Source organism: Callorhinchus milii, unplaced genomic scaffold, assembly GCF_018977255.1.
Source record: "Callorhinchus milii isolate IMCB2004 unplaced genomic scaffold, IMCB_Cmil_1.0 Scaffold9, whole genome shotgun sequence".
In the NCBI taxonomy this organism is placed as follows: domain Eukaryota; kingdom Metazoa; phylum Chordata; class Chondrichthyes; order Chimaeriformes; family Callorhinchidae; genus Callorhinchus; species Callorhinchus milii.
In genome coordinates this window covers 12850075-12877853 of record NW_024704750.1, presented here as the reverse complement: position 1 = coordinate 12877853, position 27779 = coordinate 12850075, and the positions used below count along the sequence as shown (strand labels likewise).

The 27779-nt window shown below is 38.6% G+C and overlaps 2 protein-coding genes across 3 annotated transcripts; both read left to right on the top strand.

Annotated features, from left to right (window-relative positions):
* Nucleotides 1-1968: 1968 nt before the first annotated feature.
* On the top strand, nucleotides 1969-15277 carry snx6 (sorting nexin 6). Of its 2 annotated transcripts, none has more exons than XM_007893375.2 (14): nucleotides 1969-2014; nucleotides 2179-2226; nucleotides 4546-4650; nucleotides 5432-5542; nucleotides 5847-5968; nucleotides 6055-6178; nucleotides 6695-6790; nucleotides 6988-7093; nucleotides 7566-7641; nucleotides 9454-9493; nucleotides 10554-10640; nucleotides 11313-11472; nucleotides 11785-11870; nucleotides 12142-15277. In XM_007893375.2, exons 1-14 carry the CDS (start codon nucleotides 2009-2011, stop codon nucleotides 12193-12195), a joined length of 1221 nt encoding a protein of 406 aa, XP_007891566.1. In that variant the 5' UTR covers nucleotides 1969-2008; the 3' UTR covers nucleotides 12196-15277. The 2 variants fall into 2 exon arrangements, with proteins under 2 accessions (XP_007891566.1, XP_042194013.1); XM_042338079.1 differs by lacking the exon at nucleotides 1969-2014 and adding an exon at nucleotides 3349-3412 and having other exon boundaries at nucleotides 2197-2226.
* An 842-nt stretch (nucleotides 15278-16119) lies between these two features.
* On the top strand, nucleotides 16120-23421 carry sptssa (serine palmitoyltransferase, small subunit A). The gene is made up of 3 exons (XM_007893376.2): nucleotides 16120-16202; nucleotides 20799-20934; nucleotides 22695-23421. The coding sequence occupies exons 2-3, from the start codon at nucleotides 20832-20834 to the stop codon at nucleotides 22793-22795; spliced, it is 204 nt and encodes a 67-aa protein (XP_007891567.1). The 5' UTR covers nucleotides 16120-16202; nucleotides 20799-20831; the 3' UTR covers nucleotides 22796-23421.
* The last annotated feature ends 4358 nt before the right edge of the window (nucleotides 23422-27779 follow it).

Sequence of the window (27779 nt, the reverse complement as noted above, 5' to 3'; positions counted from 1 at the left end):
CAAAGCACTTCACAGAATATACGGTAAAAAGGAATTGACTATATTTTGTGGGCGAAAAACTGCAGCCAATTGCACACAGCAGTGCCCCACAAACAGTGGTGGACTGAGTGACCACATTTGTTTTTATTATCATTCAATCATTTTTCATTTTTGTTTGAAATGGGAAGTAGGAAGATTAATTTGCTTGGGTTGGAATTGTAAAGAAAGCATGTTGATGTTAATTAATAACAATAATCCTCAAGTTAGATGTTGTTTTTGAAGAATTTGATGATTTTGTGTAGTGGACAGTTCTGACCTTATCAAAGTTGATCATAAGTTCAGGGATCATTCTGTATCATATTTATCCATTTTATCTTCTCTGGTAAAATGGTATGGTAAATTCTCCAGCATCACTCCTCCGCTCAAAGAGCACATAAAGTATGAGGAGCAGAGAGTTCCATAACCTTGCCCTCAGTACCACAGCATGTATGAAAAGATAGGAGTCATACTGTTTCCTCTGAGTAAGCATGTCATAATTGGTGACAAAATGAGAATTGATGATACCGCATGCATGTGAGAGTCAGATTCCAATGTTAGACATTAAGAGATTTAAACAAAAGAGCATCGGTGCTATAACAAAAGGCCATTGCATAATGTGCCATCTTCTACAATTAGAATCTATTATTTGCCATTCTGAAGGAAAACTACTTCTTATTTTATCTTGCCCTATCAGAAACTAATTTAGAAACCTAGGTTAAAGTAGAAATATATTTTGTTTGTAAATAAAAACTAAGAATGAAGAAAATAGTTTGAGTGTTATATATATATATATATATCACTGAATTGAAGCTTGTGCATGAAAGTGATTAAATAGTGATCAAGTCTGTGGCATTTTCAAAGTTAGAGCCACAGAATCATATAAATCTATGACACATTAGGAGGTTATTTCAACTGTGTCACTGTTTGCTCCGCCAATGAATCCATCTCTCCTAATCCCAATTAATTGAACCATACAACAAAGAATTCTATCTTGTGTTCTTTTCTAGGAACTAAGTGTGAGAAATTCTTCCTGGCATTCATTGTAGCAATTTTGAAGATGTGCAATACCATTCGCCTGGATACTCTTGTTAGCCATTTCATTAAAGTTGCTATGCTTCTTTCTTCAGGAATTTCTCTTCCTTAAGAACGTGAGGAATTTTTCACCCATTAAGCAGGAATGTTATGTGCACAAAAGCCTGGCATTCTGCCCTTTTAGTACAAATTGTAAATGCCATTACACTGAAGAACATAATTCTGTTTTTGCACCAAATCCTGGTGACTGTATTAGGTACATGAAGAGCTGAAGAACACTAAAAGTTTAGCATCGCACAATATACCCTTTCATTGCATTATTACACATTGCAATGTATTACACTACATTGCATTCCTTCTGGGGGGAACAAACCTCTAACAAATGAACGATTTTGATGCACTTTGCCTCATCCAAAGGGAACTGTCTTCACAAAGCAAGCTGCTTGCAGCAAGACTGACACCGGCATGTTAGTGTGTGTGTGCGTATGTGTGTGTGGAGGAGGCTAGTCCAGCAAGGCAGAGGCCACAAAGAAATGCATGCAGAGATTAACTCTCTAATAATAATAAATTGGTCACTCAATCCACAACTGTTTGCGAGACGCCGCTGTGCGCAATTGGCTGCTGCGTCCCACCCACAAAGCATGCCGCCAATTCACTTTGCGGTACAGCCTGCCAAGCGCTTGGAGACGTCCCGCAGACGTGGCAAGGCGCGCCATCAAATGCGAGGATGACTATCTGCATTAACTGTTGGTTGCAGGAGAATGGTGAATGCCCTGTGGATGTCCCCGCAGTTGCAGGCAGTGATTTGCAACCGGTGTTTGGAGGTGTCGAAGCTGCTGCTGCTGCTGGTGGTGGTGGTGAGGGTGGGGTGGGGGGCGGGGCCTCCTGCGTCAACGTCACCGGCTCCCCGACGGACGGGTCACGTGGTGGCGCGGCTCCAGCTCCACTCGCAGCCGCCATGATGGTGGGTGTCTTGCGACCCCGGGCCGAGAGTCTCCCCTCCTCCTCCTCCTCTTCCCCCCCCCCTCCCCCCCCCCGCTTCCTCTCCTCCCCCTTTCGAGCGAAATGTCGGGCCCGGACGCTGGCGCGGAGGTCTGCAATGCTAATTCTTTTGTGTTCAACCGGCAGGAAGGGATGGACGACGGCCCCGACTTCTTGTCAGAGGAAGAGCGAGGAGTAAGTTCTTAACGGTTACTCGAGTGACGGGCCCTCCCTCGCTGGGGCCTCTGAAAGGGAGGGGGCGGGAGGGAGACCCCACCCCACCCCCCCCCACCCCACACACACACACACACACACAGAATAGGCTGAAGTGGGAGAGGTGACGGCGGCCGCTTGAACCTTGTCCACTGACTGCATTGTCCTGTGCTGACAGAGGCAGCCCCGCCGCTTGTTGGTGGGTTAATGCACTGCGAACCCACCTTCTCGCTGTCTCACTCGGTCTCGGTGTTGACCTCCGCCTGGTTCCGCTGCTTGTCGTCAGGGCTGATCCGGTCTCAGGGCTGATCCGGTCTCAGACCCTCTGGTCTCAGGGCTGATCCGGTCTCAGACCCTCTGGTCTCAGACCCTCTGGTCTCAGGGCTGATCGGGTCTCAGAGTCTCTGGTCTCAGAGCCTCTGGTCTCAGGGCTGATCCGGTCTCAGAGCCTCTGGTCTCGGGGCTGATCCGGTCTCAGAGCCTCTGGTCTCGGGGCTGATCCGGTCTCAGACCCTCTGGTCTCAGGGCTGATCTGGTCTCAGAGCCTCTGGTCTCAGGGCTGATCTGGTCTCAGACCCTCTGGTCTCGGGGCTGATCTGGTCTCAGAGCCTCTGGTCTCAGGGCTGATCTGGTCTTCCCTGTTTCTGGTTGTTCACTTTCCATATTAAACAGCTTGACCACGGAAGAATGTCCCACAACATCCACTTTCTGTACTCCAGTTTGTAACTAGACTCGAAACTTCTACTTTGTGAAGTTCAAATTGTACTCCTTCCCGTTCCACTTAACTTTTAATGAGGTATTTTCACCTATAAATTATGTGTATGGCGTTGAAAATCAAACTCGTTTTTTGTTCCTTATCTTTTTTTTAAAAAAAACGTAATAATGTTTGTTTACCCTAAACTTTAAAGTTTGTTTATTCTCTTATCTGCCTATCTGCCTGAGTAAAAAGAAATCTATCTCTTGAAGTCAATTATTTGGCCAAGTTAACTTTGTACAGATTTGCTAAGCTTGTAATGTTCTGGTACACCTCTGTCTCTCATATATAGTGTATCATGGAACTTGCTTCTGTTTGAAAAGTTAGCTGAATAGTTTGTGCTTTATCAGAGAATTGAGAGAGGTTTCAGGATATGCATGGAGGGATGCAAGTAACCCCAACTGAAGTTCTATTGTGAGTATGTTACAATATACCTTAGTTATATTTGAGGATTTAATTAAGGCCTAAAACCTATGGAGACATTTGAAGCGAATGTGTTCCAATTTATTACATTTCCAGACGTGATTTTAGAATGTGTACTTATTGTGGGGGTTTCAGTTAGGCATTGAAATGCATATTTTTGGTTACTGTTGACAAATGTTCTTAACCATGTTAATTTCTGATTGTTTTGTGGTTTATGTCAGGTGACAGGAAGAACATGTTATCAGCATTCTAGTTAAGCATGACTTTAAAAACAACAGCATTTCTGGTAAAATCAGGATCGTTTCAAGGTTAAAATAGGTTAGCTGTCAATAAATCAATAATAGTGTTACATTGTCAGAAGAGGTCTTCACTAAGCTAGTAAATAACAAAATGTAAATTTTGAGGCATAATGAGTTTAACAAAACTTTAAACGTTTGAATGCTTACCTTCGGTTACTTTTGGTTAATTCAATTAGTGGTTGTAGTTATGCAGCCAAAAAACACGTATCTGCCTCAGCAATGTTCACAAACAATAAATTAAATGACCTAAGCATTCCCTCAGGACTCTGTATTACATTTTCTTCTACAATAATTAAATTCCACTATCACTGATGTTTAAATCATGTGATACAATATTAATTCCCAGTAAAATCTGGTAATTTGAGAGCAAGGACAGTCTTCACTTCACTGTTAACTATAATTACCCCCTAATGCAGAACCGCTAGTAGAGCACAATGTAGATATTCTGTTGGGCTCATGCTTAGATTTATCTTAGTTTATAAAGGTGAAATGTGTACATGATCATCTTAAGGATGCAATGGTGTATCAGGCAAAAAGTTAATTGCCTGTTTTGTGCAAATGTCATCAACCTTTTAATTTTGGGGGTTTGGTATAGGGCAGTTTGTGATATTTTAGAATCACCAGCGCAATGATAAAATAATACCTTTTCGTAGTTACATCTATTGTTCGGTGCTTTGGGACTACCTTGTTTATGTAATATTTTTGAAAGGAGTGTACTTCAAGTATTTTTTACTTCTAAAAGAAATAGGGGTTGATACTCAACTTTAAATTGCTGTTGTGATTTTTGTTAGATATTTTGAGTCTTATTATTCTTTTCCGTCTCAGCCCAGACCAGTCAATGTGGATCTCCAAACAGATGGCACTCTTCAGGTTGATATTTCTGATGCTCTGAGTGAAAGAGATAAAGTAAAATTTACAGTCCACACAAAGGTAAAGGTCTTTTAAATTTGACAGTTATAAATTACTTGCCCCATTGCACACAAAGTGAGCAATATATTCTTCACAACGTATGCTACACAGTAAATATTGTAAAATATTAACTTTGTATAAACTGATTTATGTGCACATTTATGTATACCTCCATTCATTGTAACTAAAGTAAGAAACTTGGGGATGTCTACCACAAAGGGGATTTTCCATTCGAATAGTTGAACATTGCCAAAGGAACTATGTAGAATGCTAGATGGAAATTTTACTTCACTGTTCTTTTGCTAACCCTCAAATCAAATTTTGTGTCTTTGTTCAACTCTTTGGCTCCTCTTCTTAAGATGCTGAATCTTGCTAGGTTATTGTTCTACAGGTGCTGGCAGCTCTGCATTGCTTTGCTCAAGTGTTCATTCTTCATGTATAGGCTTTGACAGCAAGCGGCTTGCTAGGTGACTTTGTAGTGCATCACAGCCAAGATCACTCATTTCCTTGTTTACCATTCATGTATGCGCACCTTCAAACAGGGATTCCTGAATAGTAATAAGTAGCTGGAATCCTGTCTTTCTCTCTCCCTCCTTTAATTTAAGTCAATTCTAGCAGCCTCAACTATTGCCTCAGATGTGATCAATTAATAGAACCTACAATATTTGGTCTGCAAGACCTACTGATGGTGACTTTACTTATCTATAAAGTTATTGTCTGCCGTTTGTGATTTCTGTTTTTTTTCACAGGATAAGGCAAAATTGTGGAAGTTATAGTTTGACATGTGTTGGTTTTCTTGCAGAGTACGTTATCTAATTTTAAACAGATTGAATTTTCTGTTGTTCGGCAACATGAAGAATTTGTCTGGCTTCATGATGCTTTTGTTGAAAATGAAGAGTATGCTGGCTACATTGTAAGTATTATTGACATAAAGCAAAGGTTGCTTTTTGCTTTGCAATGGTTTCATTGTTTATTTGAAAATAAATGTTTTAAGCAAGCCAGTAAGCTAATTAACGTGCAGAAAAATCTTTGAAAATGGCGAGTGAAGGAAGAACTGATTGATGTGGCAGTGCAAGTGCAGGGATTTGCAAAGATGACTTTTTAAAAAAAGTTTGAAAACTTCTTTTGGATGGGCATTCCTGTTTATCAATAGCCAAAATGCATAATAAAAAAAACATTAAATTGTTTTCTCACCTAAAATAATGTCATCTCCCTAGATCCCACCAGCACCACCAAAGCCTGACTTTGATGCCTCCAGAGATAAACTTCAGAAGCTGGGGGAAGGAGAAGGATCCATGACCAAGGAAGAATTCACAAAGATGAAACAGGAACTTGAAGCGTGAGTGTGCATACTGTGCATTTTAAAAAGAACAACCCAATATGTTGTAATACAGTAATAGGAGCTTTAACCGTTTCTTGTTACAGTGAGTATCTGGCCATATTCAAGAAAACGGTTGCTATGCATGAAGTCTTCTTGTGCCGTGTGGCAGCACATCCAAATCTTCGAAATGACTTGAACTTTCACGTCTTCTTGGAATATAATCAAGAAGTTAGTTGAGTTCTCTCTTTTACTATCTTTCATGCATGTAATGTATACGTTGGCAGGATTTTGTATTATTTACTCCTCCCAATTTTCTCCTCCTCATGGCACTAAGCCATGCTGGTCTGTGATTGCATGGACGCAAGTTACTCTATTGTCCAAGCGGCCGTTTTTCATGTGTGATCTTGCACAGTGCGCTTTAGAATACTACATGACTGAGGAGCATCACATTTTATGTTCAAACTTGTCCACATTTTGCACTAGGTCACTGGGTAGCGATTAGGAGCAAGAATCCTGTTTGATATTCTCCTTTAGGGATCAGTCGCCTAGTTCTAGACAGTGTCTTTGCAAACTAAACTATTTCAGGAGTAGCCCTTTTCAGTTTGTAAAGTAGCAGTATTGGAAAAAAGTATGATTAATTTTCAAACTTGTGATACTTATGAAATGAAATTTAGGTAAAATAATTCTTCTTTGTTCACTCAACTTGCTGTATAGTAAGAATTTTGCTTTCCTTGTGTTTGTCAGCTGAGTGTTCGTGGGAAAAATAAAAAGGAGAAATTGGAAGATTTCTTTAAGAATATGGTAAAGACAGCTGATGAAGTGATTGTGGCAGGTGTCAGGGTGAGTTGCTCTTTTTGTATTTGAATACATTAACATTGCTAAATGTTTATCATAATGTAAGTGCATCAACATTTTGGTTATTGTGTTACTTCTTGGTTATTGTGTTACATCTTAGTTATTGTGTTAATTGATTGCTGTTTCAGAAAAACCCAAGTGCTTTAATTTTGCTCTTAAGTTTTGTTGTGAAATGTTTTTAGGATGTTGATGATTTCTTTGAACATGAGAAGACTTTCCTTTTAGAATATCACAACAGAATAAAGGATGCGGCAATCAAGGCAGATAAATTGACAAAGTCACACAAGAGTAAGTGTTGCTTCTCATTCACCCCAGCTCGAATCCACATCCTTGACTGTGCATCACTTTGGCCGTCCTTCTGATGTGAAAGGTGCTATATAAATACAATTTGTTGTTGATGGATTGAAATATTAGCCTTAGAGCTAATATTAAAATGAGCAGTAGTTTGGACCCTTGGATTATGCGGTGTTTTTTTTAAAAAAAAAAGTCAGTTTCCTGTTCAGAATTGCTATCCAATGAACTCTCCTAGGAAATTGGGGAAAGAACATGAGCAATGCTGCTCCGTGAGGAGGAAGGAAAGGGTAAAATGGTAGATTGAACATATAATAAAGATTTGGATATGGGTTGATATTTAAGAATCTGAATTTGCGAAATGTCATTAATGTTGTGAATAAAATACCACTGGGATTAAAAATTAAGGTACTTTTGAAATAATTATATTTTTCTTGCTATAGTAATACAACATACTTTTCCTTTTCAGGCGTGGCAGACAACAATAGTAGAATTAGCTCAACATTGTATTGCCTAGGAACTCAAGATTCAACAGATATATGCAAGTAAGATTGCTTATTAGTTGATGAATATGTAATTTAACTTCAGTTACTTTTAGAATTGTATATGACAATAAATTACATTTGTATAGCGACTTTCACATTGGAGGACATCCCAAGGCGCTAGACAGTCAGGGATTTGGACCCGAGCAGGGGGTTGGGATCGGGGTGGTGGAGTGCAGGGAGGGTGGATGAAGGTGCAGTCGAAGAGGAGGGTCTATCCTCTGGGGATAGGTAGCCAGTGGAGCCGGGTGGGGGTGATGGGTTCACGGAGCCTGGTGCAGGAGGACAGGAGCTGCAGAGGTCTGGATGATCTGCAGCTTGTGGAGTTTAGGGTTGGGAAGGCCGACAAGCAAGGAGTTGGCGTAGTCGAGCCTAGATGTAAATGTGACAGAATGAATAATGATGTTGAAGGAGTTCAAAGAATATAAACTTAATTTTAATTAATATAAACTTAATATAAACTTAATAAACTTAATATTAACCTTAACTCTCTGATTATTGTTCTTTGAATCTTGAGATTAAACTTCAGCCATATATTTTTATAATTATCTTCAGTAGAATGAATACCATACTAGCAGTACAAGTTACTATACAAAGTAAGGCTAGTATTGAGGAGTAATACCGTTTTGCAGTTTTAAGCAGAATCACAAGGAAGGAAATTGAATGCACAGTGTATAATCTAGCATTTTGTTGTATGTTTTCCATACTAAGTGGAAAGCAAAAGCAAACATTCCTTTGCAACAATATAAAATGTTGGATCTTGTTAATTCGATTTAGAGAGACAACAAAAACTCAAATCTGAGAAATAGAAAGCAATAAGATTTAGGCTTAGCAGTGATATATTTGCATTTTTAAACAATATTGATAGTAACAAAATTGTTCATTTTAACCAATGGACATATCAGCAGTTTGAGATAGACACCTAAGTTTGTGATGTTATTTCTATACTATATATATATCCTAATGGAAAACAGTCCACTTCATTCACATTTTAAACATCATTTCCGCTTACATTCAGTGTCAATGTTGTAACAAAGTATTAAAGCTACCAGAATTTTGTTAGTAATTAAGTTCCGCTCCTATCTATATCTGATGACTAAAATAAAAGTTAAATTTTAGGATTTTGGGAGTGAATTGGGTTCAAGGTGAAGGATGCACATGATGGGAAACAGAATGTTCTTGTACTTTTTAATAGTGTAAATATTGAGCACTGGCCAGGCAATTATAACACAGGCTAATTTCCTTGTTGCACTTTCCTAATAATTGACATAGACCCAATCGTAGCAGAATCCCCAGCGATACAGAGATTTTCAATTCCCACAAATACTTGTGGTTTTCTAGAATAAAACAATATTAATGCCTCATTATAGGCAGTTTTGTGGAATAAATTTATGTCCAATGGAATGTGTTGAGACCCAACCGTACACTTACATCCATCAGAGAAGACTCATTTTGAGTTTGAATCAAGCCCAGATTGAGGGTGACAAAAAAGTGCTTTATCTCACTATCGACAAACAAACTCTCTGAATAAAGCTTTAAAAATACAGTAGTTATGCTATTTTTTCAGCTATGAATGCAATATTTGGAAGTGAACTAGCTTCAAGAGAAGAATTGACAGTTGGGGGAAATTAAGTAATTAGTTCCACTCTTTTACACACTCATCAATATTAAGCAATATCCAGTCAACTATAGCACATGTTAATTAACCCACTTTCTCACAGCACTATAGTACATACAGCATATAGTTTTTTTTGTTTGGGAACAGGGGATACAGAAGACTTGCAGTTTGGTAATGTGTTCATAATTCTGTTTCAGATTTTTCTTGAAGGTATCAGAATTATTTGAAAAAACAAGGGTATGTCTATTTTTGATTCGCATGCATCTAGTTCACTAATTTCGCAATTTAGCAGATACCATTGCAGACATTTCTTCCTTCTTGCTCAACAGCAACATTTAATATGTTTTGGCTGTACAGGTGCATGCTGTCCTGTAGATAATCTTGCTTATTTTAATATCACAATTTCAATATCAAAATATGCCAATGGTCACAGATAATGATGAATAATTGGATTGCTGAATTTAATTGTGAACTCTTTCTAAAACAGCAGTGAAAAATCTGACAAAGAGATGCATTCTAAAAATTTGCAGACAACCCTCAAATAGGATTTTTTTTATTCAATCTCATCCTCCAGTGGGTGTGGTGGGGAGAGTGTTGTGTGGGAATCCCAGATGTGAATGCATATGCTTACCACTTCATAAATGCAGTGTGTTGGTATACCACCTGCTAGATCCATGAATAAATTAATTTAAACATTTTTACATGAATGGTTATATTAATGTGCGCAGATTACAGACTCCTAGGTACAGCTGGCTGAATGTCTACTAAAGAAATTTGAGTTTTCTTTGGGATCTTAGTTTCAGGTGTGTGTTAGTTAACACCAACACTTCGGAAAGAAAAAAATACTTGTTGACAGTTTTGTCACAATGTTGCCATTTTTGTCTGCATTGAATTCTTTACTGTATCAATTACAGTAAACTTTCCCCCATAATGTAACTTCTTAGGTACAAACGAATATTTTGTAATGTTATAATTCCAAAATACCATGAATTGAAGTTACTTTTAAAATTACTGTAAGTGTTTGAGATGTGTAGTAAAGCTGTTGCACATTGCATTGTATTCATTTATTGAACTCTGTTGATCTGTATCTAAAGAATTAAAATACATTTATTATGATTAGTCTTTATGAATTTAAAATATGCCTATTTTAGCATTTGTCTTTTTTTCTGACTGCAATTATTAAAATGGCTGCAGCGATATAGAATGTATAGTTAATAAATTTGACAAGTTGGTATCCAATTCCAGCCTAAGGTGGACTGAGGCACTGTCAACTGATTTCCTTGACTTGCTTTTACAGAAAATAGAAGCCCGAGTCTCAGCTGATGAAGACCTAAAGCTTTCTGACCTTTTGAGGTATTACTTGAGAGAATCGCAGGCTGCTAAGGTAAATATTTTTATACCCTTTCCAATTTATGATAATCAATGAAAAAATTGGAGTTAAACTGTGTAGATATTCATGTAAATATTAGATACTCACATTGAGCCTGGCTCTGTCGATCGTACTCTTTCATTTGAGTCTTAAAGTTATGGGTTCAAGCCCTACGTCAGAACTTGAACTCACATAATCTAAGCTGACATGCCAGTGTAGTGCTGGGGTAAGTAGTATTGTGGGAGGTGCCATTCTTCAGATGAGACGATAAACCTAGGAGGTATGTTTGTTCAGGTGGATGTTAAAAGATCTCATGGCACTACTCAAAGGGTCCTGGCTGATAATCCCCAAAATAAAATTGATAATTAATTTCATAACTGCTTCTGGGACATTGTTGTGTGCAGTAGGGCTGCCGTTTCACTCCCATTTCATTGCTTTGCAATGTCCTGATGTGAAAGCTGCTATTCCAAATGCAAAGATTATTATATGTTGATAGATTTAATCTAAAAAAGGTAACTGTTGTCCTTTGGCTAGCCTCTGACTTTGTCTACTTAACACAAAATGTTTCTGCAGTTGCAAACAGTGATGTGTACAAATATTCATTGCAACATTTGTGCACTTTGCCTTTTTGTTTAAAAAAACCAAAGTGATGTACAAAGTTCATTATTCCTACAACATTGTCTATAGGATCTTCTTTATAGAAGAGCAAGGTCATTATTGGATTATGAAAATGCAAACAAAGCTCTGGATAGATCAAGGGCTAAAAACAAAGATGTGTTTCAAGCTGAGTCCAACCAGCAGTTATGTTGTCAAAAGTTTGAAAAGCTTTCAGAATCAGCGAAACAAGGTACGCTTTTAGTTCACTCTGCTTCAAATCCACTGTTGTGTATATTGTGAATATTTTATATATGTATAATTAATACATATCCATATATATATATATATATATATAGGTACACAGGTTGACCAAAAGTCTTATTTATTTTTCAGCTACCATATTTAAAGAAAATCATAATTTCTTTAAACTCATTAACATTGTAATGGTATCACGACTTTTGGGTCACACTGGGTGTGTGTAATATATGCATATTTGGATGTATGTTTTTTAGAAGGTACATAAATATTTTTTGTGAACATGTTGTTTCATTTTTATTCCTAGAACTTATAGACTTCAAAACCAGGAGAGTTGCAGCATTTCGAAAAAATCTTGTAGAATTGGCAGAACTGGAAGTGAAGCATGCCAAGGTAATGATTTGAAAGTATAAAATATTTAAGTGTGACAATCTTTCTTGTTTAAATTCTGTGTGAATCAGATGTAGCAATACAGACTTTTTTCAAATTCAAAATTAACACCGAGATTAGACTTCAGAGTTCCATTGCACTCTTTCCATGCCATCACAGCTTTTCAAAAAACTGATCAAGCAAGATTTTGATTTGTGCGTCAAGGCATTCATGAATGTACTATGATATCTGTAGATGTTTTACTCTTAATAATTATCGTATTTTTAATTCACAGGGACATTTACAGTTGCTGCAGAGTTGCCTTGTAGGACTAAAAGCTGACTCTTAACTGCTTTCTGATTCTTGCATTAATAAGGGCTGTGTACATCAAGGCTACAAGGAAAACAAACACAATCAAGCTTTCCGGCTCCCTGGAGAAGACAGGAAGGAAGTACATATATATCATACGTAGACAGTACTTCATCTGACCAGAAAAGACACCTTTGCAGAGAAAATATTTTTTAAGATGCCACACAGCACATGTAATGTGTTTGGTCATTTGTTTTAATTGTCCAGGAACCAAAATATTTTCTTTTGTGGCATTTGCCATGTTTTCTTCACTATATTGTATATTTGGTTGCTGATTTTAATTCACTTTTACAGTATGAAATACTTAGTTATTTTTAAAAGTTCAATGGTGCCATTGGATATGTTCAGAATATTGCCATGGAATGCACTGTACACAATCATTGTTTGACATTTACTGCTGTTCATCATCCTAACCTGATTATTAGTATTCATTTTTATATTGATAAGTTACGTCTTCAACTAAGATTTATGTTATAATTTTTTAAAGTATAATTTCTAAATATTTGCATAAATGCATCAGTATATTTGCCTTAATTGTGTAGAATGAATCTTAACCATTGTAAAATAAACTGATAAACTAGTGATTTTAAATTTTTATGTTTTTTTCATATGCTTACTAACTTGTTTAGTACCTAAAAGTCTTAGTTGTCTCTTTTAAGTTCCATTGCATTGGTAATTTAGCTTTGTTTAAAAAGGACCGTTTTTAAAAAAAATCAAGATACTCAGACTCGCAGAGTGCATATTGTTTCTCCATGGAAACAGTGTGACTTTAATGGAAACAGTGTGACTTTAGTTAAACTAAACTGGACAATTTCATTTCTATTTCACCCCATCTCCTATCTTGCCACTGTCATTTTCAGCAACTCAGCCAAGACCTGGGACGGTTATAGGTGGACTTGTGTAATAGGCAAGAGGCTTTTGGTTGGGAATCCAGAGTTATACAGCTTGCTTTACCAATCTTTATTAGCAAAAGTAGCTGATGTATAGATTGCTATTCTGTATAGCAATATTTTTGTGATTTTTGCTTCGTAATGTGTAATGATGTTGTATAAATTGTTAAACTATTTTGGCTTTTAAAGGGGTGCTATGCCTTGACTGGTCATAAAGAATTGCAGCACCAAATATATTTTTAAGAAGTACCGTAGCATTCCTATCGTAACATTATTTTGCTGGGAATGGCAGTTTAATGTGGTCGGGCAGGCACCCACCAGCAGTTTCCAGGTCACTACATGAAATAGTGAGCGATATAATCATCGTTGCAAATACCACTCTGCCTGAGAGAAACTATAAGGCAGGACTTCCCTGAGCTGGTGGAATGGTGGAACTTTTTTCTAAAAAAAATAATATGCATAAATTTCAATAAGATGAAGCATAACACTTTATAATTTAAGGAATCTCTCAATTCTTTCTTTGGATTGTTTTGTTTTACCTGAAGAAATAATGTGCTGTGAAGGATAAGAAGCCTGCCCTCCAAGGGCTTGACTTTCTTAACACTTAAAATAGATAGTTGTTGGCAGTGACTGGTGCACACCTTAGAGTTGCACTGCCAACAACTATCTTATTGCCACAAGAGAGAGAGGGAACAGATGGAAACTTATGGTGCCTTACTTCAAAATACATTCAAAAAATGTATTAACTAATCTAAAATGTTCTATCTGTACCCTAATATGTGTAGTTTTCCACACACCACATTATCCATAAAACAACATTTTAATGGGTTACAAGATCAAAAGGGAATTTTGTCTTGCACAACATAATTTCCCTTGATGCAGCCTTTATGTGATGATTATTTTTTGTTTTCACCCAGCTGTAACTTCTGTTTTCATGTATGAATGAGGAAAATCTTTTTGATTGTATTTTGTGTAGTGCCAGTTGAGCCAATAAGCCTTATGTAATTTGGTACATCCATTTAGTACATTCATTCAGTAATCAATGAATTAACCTCATGCTCTGACTTTGAAATGCATGTCCATTGTAACATTAGTTGAGGTCTATTAACAAATTATTTATTGCCATATACATTTTGACTTTATCCATTAAATGTTCAAAGAAAACATACTGAGAAGGAAACGCCAAAAATCTTGACAAATTGTTGAAACTTTAAAATAACTTAAGTTACTTCTGTGGCCAAGTGAGAGTCGGCAAGTCTTCAATTTTCTATGATAAAACCTAGCCACCAAGTCCCAATAAAATTGGTAATTAATTTCATGGCTGTTTGTGGGACATTGCTGTGCTCAAATTTGCCTACAACATGCACTCGCTATATACAGTAGATCCTGTGACGTGCTTTGAAATGTCTTGCTCACAGTTGTTCATCAAATTCAAGGTTTTTTTTTATTTCAATCTATTCCTGCAAAAATGTTTAGTTGGTATTCATTAGACCAACAATAACTGCTGATTATAAATACATTTTTCCTTGAGTGTTAGAATGTGAAATCGAACGTACTCCTGAACAAAGCCGAGTTAGGATACAAATCAGTCATAAAGTACAAAAATACATTGTAATATGGACTTGCAACTAATTCTGTCTGGTCTCAAGTACAGATGGAATATATGCTACATTAGTTTTCAACAGTAATGTCTGACTAACATTTATATCTCTTTAAATAACAAAATTAACAATTGTTTGAACTGAACATCTGTGCAGTGTAATATTTATGCTCCAACAAGTTTTATGACAAACCATTTCTGTGCTGTAAAAACAAATCCCAAGGGCTTCTTTAATGTCACTTTTTGCGTTTTGTGGTGCATGTAGTGCAGCTATTTCCAAATAGGCCATATGCCTGGTAATACAAACATCAGGTACACTATAACTTGCACTATGTCCTCAAATTGTTTGATCCTTTTGCATTCATTGAGAATCCTGTATTTGTTTGAGAATTTATTTGAGAATCGTTTGTTTATTACTGAGCCTGTTTCTGACAATGGACAGTGAAATGAAAAAGGGATAGTTTTCCAACATATGTCATGTCAGCTCCCAATATTTTCATGATGGTGATATCGCATTGTGTACTAATTAATGTAATTTTCTTTTTGAAATTATAATAGTTATTGGCATCTTACCAGTATTGGTGAATTACTTTCAAAATCAGTAAATAACCTAATACTACCCTAGGTAGGACCATACCAGGGCTTTTGACTCATGGAATTGAGCATGTGTCTACACTCCCGGTTATTGCTGTCCAGCGCCCTGGGACGTCTTTCTAACGTGAAGGGCGCTGCTACACAAGTGTGATTTGTTGTTGCTGAGGCAGACAATGCAAGTGGATTACTGTGGAGCTGCAATGTGCCAGTTCAACACCCAGGAAGCCCTTCCACCCTCAAGAATATATAGTTTTCAGACCTCCTGTTCATTTTATCAATCTTAGGCACCAGAATTTAATTTCATGTCGGGAGGACGTCCGAAGACCATTCAGACATTAAGCCTTCTCAATCCATACGTTCTATTCCAGGGGGAAAGTTCTCGAGCAGGTTCTCTTTCAGCCCGAAAGACAGTCGAGCGAGAACTTCAAAATAACGCAAACGCGAAAAGAAACCTCCCAACGTCTCAAACGAGGACCGTCCCCGACTCGTTTCGCCCACAAAATACACAGTCACTCCACTTTACAGCACACTATTATTATAGTCAAGTGCTTTGAGATGTCCCAACAAAGTGATGTGACACTAAATCAAGTGAAAGGATGATTACTTATTATTATTATTATTATTAGCCGATGAACTAATTACTAATTCATCAACTACAGCAGTTCATTTTCACACGTTGGGGGGGGGGGGGGGGAGTTGTGTGTGAATATGTGAAGGCAGACCTGCAGGAGGCGCTGGCACGGAGCGGGGCCAAGCAGCATAACCAGGTTATGCGGCTCCGGGGCTGTAGGTGGCGCTGGCGCAGACCGGGGAGGAGGAGGAGGGCACTTTTCCAGCCGGAAGAACAGGTTGCAGAGGTTGCGGCTCTGGGCGAGACGTCGGGCGGAGGGAGTGGCGGGGCAGGTAATGTCTGAAGCGCGGCCGGACCGGGCCGGGGGGTGTTTAGCGATATGAATGCGGGGGGCGGCGTAGCCTCCCTCTCTCCCTCCCTCCCTCCCTCCCTCCGGGCCCTGAGAAACGAAGCGAGTCGGTGCCCTGAGCGGCGGTAGCGAGTGGAGCCGCCGCTGGTCCGAGCCCGGGACCGGGACCAGGACCGGCACCGGCGGCGGCTGCTCGAGCCGAGGCCTCCCCCGGCGGTGACGGGCTCCCAGAGCCTGAGATGTTGGGGGCGCCGCAACTTTCGCGGAATAACTTTGTGGGGCCCCGAACACGTATTAAACTCAACATTTATGGTGTGTTTTTATTCTTTTTTTTAAAAAAAAATCCCTCCCCGCCCCCCTATTCTACTTTTGTTTCACTGCTCCCCCCCCCCAACTAGAAACTCGTCTCCCCCCCCCCCGCGGCCCCGCTCTCTGAAAGCTTCCCTGTGACTTACTTCACTCCCTGTCACTCTGGTTTCCTCCTCTGCACATACACCCACACACACCCCCCACACCCCCCCCCACCCACACCCCCCCCCACCCACACACACACACACACCCCACACACACACACCCCACACACACACCCACACCCCACCCCCCCACACACACACACCCACACACACACACATCCACACCCACCCACACCCCCCCACCCACACCCGCCCCACACACACACCCGCACACACACACCCACACCCCCCCACACACACACACCCCAGCTCCCACACACATCCACACCCCCCCCCGCACACACACACACTCCCCCCCACACACACACCCGCACACACACCTTCTGCTCGGCTCATTAGGACGTCGTAATTCTCCACAAAGCCTCTGCAGGTAAACACCTCCCTCTGTGGCAGTTTGTGTGCTTGTGGTCACGTTGCCCCTCTCTCTCTCTCCCTCCCTCCCCTCCCCTCCCCCCCTTTAGAGTTTATTTTTTTTTCCATGTGGGGGAAAACCTCACGACTTCTTTCTAAATAAGTCCAAAGACATAAACGCACCCAATTACACCCACACCCACGGTCCCCTCCCTTCTGGATGGGCAAGCCTTCAAACCCATCAGAAAGTGGCTCAGGCAGCAGTTCCAAATCAATAACCATCAACCACCATCACCCCAGTTTGATCTCTTGTGTTGGATTTCTTTCCATAATCGAGCATAGTTAACACTTAAACCTGCACTTGACCTTGCCCTCGAGCCTTTCAGGTACCACACTACTGAGCTCTCGGACTCGCTCTATCATTCTCCGCTCCCCCATCTATCTGTCTTTTGATCCTGCTGCGAAAAAAAATCTTTCCCTCCCCCCCCAGCTTGGTGTCCGACCCCATCTTTGTGATGGGTGCTATGTAAATGCAAGTTGTTGTTGGTCCTAAAAAGCCAAAAAGCTCGAGAAGCCACTGGAATTGGTGAACTACCTGCCTTTAAGTACTCTTAAGTGTAAGGCTGCATAATATTCTTGATTTTCATTTTTGCGCCTTTAACCAAATCATTTTAGTTGAGTTGCCGAGTAACTCCCAGTGTACTGCCTTAATCCAAATGCCCAGTTTACAATGAAATAAGTCCAAAATGCTTTATTGAGTTAATTGTAAAACCTTGACAGATGTGTATCTGAGTAAAACTAACCTGATAAGGTATATTCTGGGTGTGTGGTACAATACAATGAGTACAGCCTTCATTTGTTGTAGTATCTTACCACAGGACTTAACAGGATTGTTTTTAGTGTCATTTTTGTTACTTGCATTGTGTGGATCTGTTTGGCAGAACTTTTAATCAAAGCACCCTGAGACACTAGCCCCGTGAAGGGCACTGTATAAATTCACATTGTTTTTGTTGTTGTTCATGTCTAATGTTCATTGTTAATAAATCCCTTTGAAATGAATAGCTACACCGCCCGAATCTGTAAATTGGTTATTGTTAAGGAAAATTAATAGTTACATGGATATAAAGTGTAATTTACATTTGTATAGTTTATTTTATGTTGGGAGGACATCTCGAAGTGTAACAGGAGTAACCGGTAGGACAATTACAGGTTGCATCTTATTGAGCTGTCTATAGGTGGAGATTCTAAGAAAGAACATTGTGTTATATTGCAGGGAAATCTGCCCAAGATGATACACAAAAAGAATAACTTTTCTTTGACAGAGCATAAGTCTGTGTGTAGAGAAGTCTAATTAGTTTTGATGTCAAAAAGAATCCTAAATTAATGGTTGTTGTTCACACAAAAAGTGTCGAAGGCAACCTGTTCTGATATTTGTGAATATTATAAGTTGCTATTAGAACTGAATGTAGTGAAGAATTTTTCATATTTGCTGAAATATTTTTGCGTGGTGCATGGTTTTGTAATGTGCTATCCAATGCCACTTGATGTACCTTGTAATTGCCCAAGTTATTCTTGTTTTGTCAATTTATTGTTTACATGTAATATGCAACTTGATTCTAATTAATTTACAAATCAGTAAAAGTAAATACAGCTAACTCTGTCAAAGGGAGCAGCTAGAATAGTTTTGCACAGATTATTAGGACATCAAACCCTGGCATGTGAATCCCTACAGAAGAGGAGATAATTTGCAGTCAACTTTGTTTTTTTAAAAAAATATAAATTAAATTGCTTTTTAAATATATTTTGCTTCACTTAAAATGTTCTCATAGAAAGTCACAGAACATATTAGTTTGAATTCTATTGTTTGAAAGCTTTGTTTGCCACGTCAAGGGAGACGCCCAGTAACAACAGTTCCTTGTGAATTAGTCAAGTGCGAACCAATGTTGAAATTTGCTTCCTGATTTAGATTTTTTAAATTATGTTTAGTTTTCCCTTTTCATCTCTATAGAAATATAAACTTATCAAACGTATGAGAATGTAGATTCTTCAGCTAGAAAGATGGCTGAATATAAATTTGTGACCTTTGTATTAGTTGAATTTGCTGAGGCACTGCAATATAATTTTGATATAATACATCAAAAGCAAAATATTGTTGTTGTCATCCATTTCTTTAAGGAAACTCGAACATCAGAAATGCATGGATAGCATCAACATAGAAGATACTTTTAGTTCCAACTGCATGACATCTTCAGACAATAACTGGAATCGCAGCAGTTGCACAATAGCAAATGCATATTTGTTTGCTACTTGGTAGACTATTCCTGGTACTCGCGTGATTTGTGGAGTCCTGTAGCTCAGTGGTTAGAGCACTCGCTTTGCAAGTGAGAGACCTGAGTTCAATTCCAGGAAGAGCGAAACCTTGGGCAAGTTTCCTTACTCCACACGCCTAATAATAATCCCTCCAAAACCAAAAACAATAATAAATTGGTCATTTTCAATCTACGACTGTTTGTGGGACATTGCTGTGCGCAATTGGCTGCCACGTTCGCCCACAAATATACAGTCAATTCACTTTACAGTGTGTTCTGTGAAGCGCTTTGGGACGTCCTCCCGACGTGAAAAGTGCTATATCAAATGCAAGGATTATTATATTATTATTTTTTCACCATTTATTAAATCCATTTTGATTGGATTTTTAAATTCACTGTAGGATACACTCACAAACACACTCACAGACACAGACACTCACACACAGACACTCTCACACACAGACACTCTCACACACAGACACAGACACTCACACACAGACACTCTCACACACAGACACAGACACTCTCACACACAGACACTCTCACACACAGACACTCTCACACACAGACACTCTCACACACAGACACTCTCACTCTCAGACACTCTCACTCTCGGACACTCTCACTCTCGGACACTCTCACTCTCGGACACAGACACTCTCGGACACAGACACTCTCGGACACAGACACTCTCGGACACAGACACTCTCGGACACAGACACTCTCGGACACAGACACTCTCGGACACAGACACTCTCGGACACAGACACTCTCGGACACAGACACTCTCGGACACAGACACTCTCGGACACAGACACTCTCGGACACAGACACTCTCGGACACAGACACTCTCGGACACAGACACTCTCGGACACAGACACTCACACACAGAAACTTTCACACAGACTCTCACACAGAGACACTCTCACACACAGAGACAGACACTCTCACATGGACCCAGACATTCTCACACGGACCCAGACACTCTCAGACACAGACACACTCGCACACAGAGACAGACACTCTCTCACACACACTCTGACACAGACACACTCTGACACAGACACACTCTGACACAGACTCACTCACACACAGACTCACTCACACACAGACACACACACACAGAGACTCTCACATACAGACACAGACACTCACACAGACGCTCACACAGACACAGACACTCTCACACAGACACTCTCACACAGACACTCTCACACAGACACTCTCACACAGACACAGACATTCTCAGACACAGACACTCTCACACAGACACTTACAGATTGATCAATTCCGCACATTATGTCAGTCAGAAGCGATTGTGTGCTCACACCTTATTGTGGCGCGTAAACAACTAACCCTTTCTCGGCAGCGGGCTGTGTGTGTGCGTGGGGGAGGGTGTTGTTAAAAAGGAGGACATTGATTAAGAACCTCTCTGATCTCCGCAGATCCTGGAGGACACAGAAGCCAGTCCAGCGATCATGGCGCTAGGAACAGCGTGGAAACGCATGTCCTGGCTTTATTACCAATATATCCTGGTCACGGCGCTCTACATGCTGGAACCCTGGGAGAGGACCATATTCAGTATCCTTGCAATGTATTTGTTTGGCACAGGCTGGGTGTGTGATGGCTGAGATTTTCTTCCAATGCGTCGGACGTGTGTGTGTCTCTCTCTGCTTGTAAAGGTCAGAAGCTGGAGCCGAGTGTTGAGCACAGAAGATTCATCTACAGCTAGCAAACTCCTCCTCAGGTTAAGGCGTTACCAGTTTACTCTAGTGGTTTGAAGAACAAACCTGGTAACTAATACTTTTACAGCATTTACAAATTTTTCTCATATTTCCATTGTATTCCTCCCTCCCCCCCCCCCTTATATAGTTTGGGTAGACACTTATGGGTATATAATTTGGATAGATATGATGCTTGACGTGATGGCACTGTTTCAGCTCCAGTTGATGCGATTTAATGGTGCTTTATTATCTGGTTCATCATCTTATTCCTGTGTTTTTTTTAAAGTTTACACAAAAAAGCAGCTTTACAGGAGGCGGAGCGTGACTATCAGTACCAGACGGCAGACTTTGCCTGGTCTAATCATTAAAGGAGCTTGGTGCAGAGAATTTGCATCTGCTTTTGTAAAAGTGCTGTCAGTTAACACACTGGGGACAGTTGTTTCACAACCTGAATGTACTCCACACTCTACAGAACCCAAGGAGGAGTGTGATGCCTCTTCTTTCCAGCTGTTACAAGGTGCATTGTCTGATCTGTACCACACTTTTCTCAGCTGCAGTCAGCTTCAGTCCATAATGTGTCATGGCACAAATCCATCCAAAATGATCACTAATAACTCCTTCCAACCACCTAGATGGTAGTATTTTTTTTAAAAAAATGGAAAATCTAAGATTACTGAAAGAACAGGATACATTATAATACAACTTACAATACAATATAGTGCCTTTCATCTAAATTTGGTTTATTCAAGACATCACCAAATAACAGCGGTCAAGATGAACATTCATTTGTCAGTTAAACCGGTTGTTGAGTCGTATTTGTTTAATTTGATTTCCCTCATTTATATGAACGTAATGCTAGCCATTTGTTGACTAATTCTCCTCTATCAAAAAGCCAGTGAACAAGTTAAAATAGCAAGTAATTTATAAATGTAATTTTGTTGTTGTTGTTTAGAGCATTTCACCCACAAAATCTACAATCAATTCACTGAAGCACTTTGAGATGTCTCGGAGATGTGATAAGGCGCTATATCAAATTCAAGGATTATTATTAAGAGAAAAAGACTGCTTTGAATGTAGTGTGTGGTCCCCTAAAATATCTAGACTTTGGAAAATATGAGTTAACCAATTTGCTGAAGGATTCTTAAACATTGCCTCTTTCAGTTCAGTAAAGATCATTATGTAATAGAAGTCTGTCAGTATCTTATCTACTGCAAAGCTCTGGCCACAAAATGTAATATTTTACTCTGTATATGTTCGAATGAGTTAATCATTATTTTAAAATGTCAAAAATATACTTCCAATGCTCGTAAAATGGACGGCATTTCTATTCCCCCTTTTCATTTTTTTTGGCAGCAACAAAATTTATGAGAATATGTATTGACATCCACTTAGTAGTGGAATTAACAATGTTGTTCAAATATCCAAATCCTACAAATACAAATTTGTTTGCCTACAATTAGTCACTATACTTCCCAGTGAAAAACTTGTGAAGTATTTTGAGTTGTCAGTGTGAGAAGGTGCTATGTCAAATGTAAGCATTATTATTATGCAGTGAACTGTCTTGATTGCAATGTTGTGAGATTCCTCGCTCCAAATTTCCTTAATATTACTGTTCAGATTTTCTATTGGTATCTATTGTTGGGATGGCTGTCTACACAGGTTATGTGTTCATGCCTCAGCACATTATGGCAATCTTGCACTACTTTGAGGTTGTCTAGTGACTACCTTAAAGCTTTGAATGTGGACCACTAGCTCAAGAGAGTAAAGGAAGATTCTTATTCAGTGACCGGTTACTTCTCCATCAGTCAGCGTTGGAAAAGATTCAACCACATTGATTATACAACTGGATGATTGAAGAATGAAAATAGAGCATCTTTCACAGTTTTGTATTTATTGTTTTAATTTGTACTCTTCCAGTGAAAACGGTATCTGTCCTTGTTTGCTAAATGCCTCTGGTGATTTATTTATTGATGTCAGTACCTGGATCACCTTCTTTAACAGTATCAATGTAACACTACAAATGCATAAATTTTTAAACGTTTTAGTTGGTGTGAAGCATTCCATCAAATGAAAACTTATAAGTTAATAAGTACATTTAGAACTTGAGCATTGAAATAAGACGTTGAGCATTGAAATAACCCGTCAAAGTATGATAAGAAAACTTCATTTTTTTGAAATACTTTACTGATTTTTTGGCAATTGAGGATCTGTGATTGGAATTTCCTACAAGAGATGCATATTTTGAATATGATTTAAGATGTGATATTTGCCCCCCTGTAAGACTTGTACAGCACCCAAATGATATTTCTCTAACATTGATGCTAAATATAAAATAGTTAACTTCTTTCTCGTGTTTTTGTACTTCATTCTAGAATAATGGTGGCAAGTTTGCTGCTTATCCTTCAGGTGAGAATGTGATGCTTCTTCTGAGTAGGATGAGCTGCCTTATTGATCTAATGCTTCGGTACATCTTGGTCACACTATCTAACCTCTCAAAGTAGTGCAGGTCAGACATGACTCGTGTGAAGATAGTTGAGCGGCTGCCTAAAGTTTTTGGCCATTGTGTTGCCTCATGAATGTGACATGTTGACTAGATTTATGTCCCCAGTTAATCAGGCATTTTATACACATGACATTTATAGTCAAAAGGATGTTGAATATAAACTAGATTTATGTTGTAGTTAATCTAATTGTTCACAAGCGTACAACATTTATAATCAAAAGTGCAGTTAATCCCATTGTGTTTGGCATTGTATTTTCTTTTTATTGGTACATAACTTATACATCAAACATTTCTGAAAGGTTGTATTAATGTACACCTTTTTTGATTTGATACTTTAATGTTTGTCCTTTGCACAGTAGTTGTTTCAAAATCACTTACCACAAAATGAGTTGCCAATTTCTGTAATTTTAAACTATATACCATTCATCTAATCTTTTTCTATACCCAATATAATTTCATCAGTCAACATTTCAGCCAACTATATCTTTTATAGCAATTTGCTAAATGTAATGGAAATTTGTAGGTGTATTCAGAAGCAAGATTAACCTAAATTTTGTTTGACTTCAGTCAGCTTTTTAGTATTTTAGTGGGCAGCTGTGTGTCTGACACATGCGGAAACCAATCACCATCCAAATCAAACAGTTCCATGCATCCCACCTAGACATGGAAATTTCAGAGAGGTTTATTGGAATGGAATGCACACAGTTCCACGAGGGACACATCCTACTTCTCTAATTCCAGAAAGTGTTAGGCGCAGGTTGGCTTGGAAACCCCAGAGTGTGTGGTTGGGTACTGCTAGAGTCTAACCAGCTAAAACTGCATAGTTTACCATTGAGAGCACTGGCAAGCTTTCCCACTGTTTGTACAACTTGCACCACTCTACCGATTAGGTCTGTGGCTTACAGGGTTAATGCTTATATCTAACGCCTAAATTGGCTATAAAACATTTTCTTTAATTTCTAATCAATTACACTTTGCGAGTAGCTTTGGGTTTCTTTCCATGAAATATGCTGCATAATTGCTGTATAATTGGAACTTTCATAAAATATTTAGATGCCATTGTTCAGTGCCTCAGGCTCCCCTCTCTGAGCATGGAGCACCTCGCTGAACAGAACTGTCTCACTGATTCCCTTCTCCATACCCCCCTCCCCTACAAAACTAAACATACATTTTGTATCTCTCCCCAATCCCACTGCACACATTAGCTATTTCAGTTGATTGTAAGTCATGAGTGTTTCTACCATGTTAATTAATTCTAATTATGCAAATGTGTTCTTGGAGGTTTTGTACCTACATCAGTTTGATATGCTGTCAGATGCAATATTATCCTGATACTTCATGTCGTGGGTCCTTGTCTTCCCTGGCTTCTCAGTCTGTCAATTACACACAATTCTAGGGAAGTTACTCAATCACTTGAGTGGGTGTGAGCAGCTCTACTAGATTACTTAGAATTGTACACAATAGAAAAGGGAGTTGGTGGGTTGAGCGAATTACTAGAGGGTGATGTACAATTTTACCTTTTTTTTACCCCATCCATTGTTTCTCATCTCATCTTTTTGTATGTCATGTTTACACCTACTACCATTTTACTGAGGGGCGGTTTACTCAAACTACTGCACATTTCACTCTTCAATACATTTCCAAGTTTCGACTTTGAATAGTAACAGCTCAGTTGTCCACGTTTGTGTGTGTTTGTGTATGCATAATTTTATATATAAAGTGTGTAGCTGTGGAATTTGGTGGGAGTGAGGATGCGGGTGGATTTATGGATTAGTTGGGAATTTATGAATGATGGAACAAGGGAGACCAGAGAGGAGTGCATTAGGGAAATTAAGCAGGAAGTAACGAAGGCATGAATAAGTATTTTGGCAGCATTGGGTGTGAGAAAGAGGTGGAGGTGGGCAAGGTAGCTGAGGTGAAGGAAATGATCTTGGTTATAGAGCAAGGTGAAAATGTTGCTTGCTGTTTTCTGTTAACAATATGCATACTGAAGCACACCTCTGCCCTGACCTTACTTACCATTACTTGTAATCAAGCAGCTCTTTGATGGAGTAAGTCAATTTCTTTGTCTCAACCTGTGGGAAATAGTTACAGTATTTTTTGTCATGATGACTCATTTCACTAAATATATAATGAAATTTTGTGGTTTGTAGAAAAATAACTCCCTGAGTAAGTAGCGAAACATGTCCAACTTAATACCCCTTCAGGCTCATGAGTCATGAACCTAACATCATTTGATGACCATATGTATGTTCTTGGTGTCATATCAAAGGCATGTATTGCTGCCTCAGTGGTTACTAATGTTCTATCTATTCAAAACGATCACTGTCAGAATTGGAACGCAAATTATTTAGATATAGAATTACAACAGACTGCTACAGCAAGGTAACAAGCCATTTGGCCCAATTGTACTCCACATAAGTCTCCACCGATCCTAATCACCTCTCCCATTTCCCTTTATTCTCATTCTGACTAATACAACAAATGCTAAAGCTAACTTGAGTATTTTGTTTTATAATTATAAAGGCAATTGACTTTAATGCTCTATACTTTGTCGCAACAAAAGGTCATCAACCTGAAATGTTAACTCACTTTCCTCTGTCCATAGATGCTGCCTGACCTGCTGAGTGTTCTTATTGACTTTTCTGTATTTATTTCAGATTTCCAGCATCTGCAGTATTTTGCCTTTAGGTCATGTTATTTAATTGTTTTGCTCATCACAATGGTTTATCAGCTGTTTTCATTGTCTCTTTACCTCTGATGTAACATATCCTCTGATTCTGATGAAAGATTCCACTTTTTCCATCCCTTCACATCTTCCCCAATGACTGCTTGTAAATTTTATAATTCAAAAATGTCATTGCTGCACATGTCATTGCTGCAGCAACATTGCATTATTGACCCACCAAAGTTATATTTCAATAGAAGCCACTATAAAGCAGTTTCAAGGAAATATATATATAGTATGCAAAATATATTGTCTTGGGATTCCCAGAATAAAATTATTTTGTAATTGTATTGTTTTAACTAATTTGAGTCAAAAGTTACAACTACAAAAATAGTTGAATGAAATGTTTAATAAATTTTAAGAAGCTCAGTGTTGTTGTTTGAAGTTTTTTTAGTCATATTATGCTATTCTGTTTTTCTGTTGAGATATTTATATTTTACAACCGTAACTGAATTGAGAGGTTTGCTTTGAAGTCAGCTACCGTACACACCAGGAGCACTGCTTGGCTGATTCTGAATGCATTAAAATGGCTTGAATTTGACAAGTAGCTTGTTTTTGAAAATATTTTGCCAGCTTAAATGAATGCAGTCAAGAAACTGACCACACAACACAAAACTACATGATTATTTATGAGGATTTATGGTGGGGGTTTGGGGTCGGTGCTAAACAATAAGTAAGCTGCAGCATTCAAATAGATTCATTCACAGTTTATATCAGGATTTAATTGCCACATGTCAGTGCACTAAATTTAGCTGAGTGTCCAACCATTATTACATTGGTTATCCCTTTGAAAAGAGATTGAACACCATCTGACCTATATATAGTCCCCACAAGGTGAAATGCATTGATATGTTACTGCCAGGAATTCTAAGTTACAATTTACTCTAAAAATATAAATGAATGCTCCTGAAGCATTTTAACAATCTAGTCAATTTATTGTTTATCTCAAGGTGCTAAAATGTCCTGTATCCATAACTGTTTGCTTCCAGTAAGTAAATAGTTATTATTACTGGAATTTCCTTATTTTTTTAATAATCATATATTTTTTTAAAAAGTCTTTAAAACAATCCAGTTTCCTAATTTCCAATGGAGTGTGTGCAATGCACAAGTTAACCAGATAATGAAATATCTTGCTTATTTTTTCCTGAATAATTTAATCTTCATTCTTTACATCTTTAGGATCTTTGAAATTATTTATTTATATAACGGTTGCATTACTTTTTATAGTTGAGAAAGAAAATCTTACAAATCGCTGACTATTCGTTCAAGAGTGGACATAGGACAGGACAGGTTATTACACCTTCACAACAGTAGGTGGCAGTATTTACCTTTAAATCAAGTGCAACAGCATTACACCAAATGTACATGATAATTAATCCTAGTGATATGTAGATGCATAAAAGAATAGATAGCCTAAAGGTGGAGTAATTGAATGGAGGAGATGTCCGCTATTTTATCAAAATCTTTTACA

Excerpts from the sequence above, each read along its gene's own strand:
- snx6 (XM_007893375.2), top strand. Across the intron at positions 6,179-6,694 it reads TCTTGGAATATAATCAAGAA|CTGAGTGTTCGTGGGAAAAA; the intron begins GTTAGTTGAGTT and ends TGTGTTTGTCAG. Across the intron at positions 11,871-12,141 it reads TGGAAGTGAAGCATGCCAAG|GGACATTTACAGTTGCTGCA; the intron begins GTAATGATTTGA and ends TTTAATTCACAG.
- sptssa (XM_007893376.2), top strand. The coding sequence starts at position 20,832 with ATGGCGCTAGGAACAGCGTGGAAACGCATGTCCTGGCTTTATTACCAA. Across the intron at positions 20,935-22,694 it reads CTGGGAGAGGACCATATTCA|ATTTTCTATTGGTATCTATT; the intron begins GTATCCTTGCAA and ends ATTACTGTTCAG.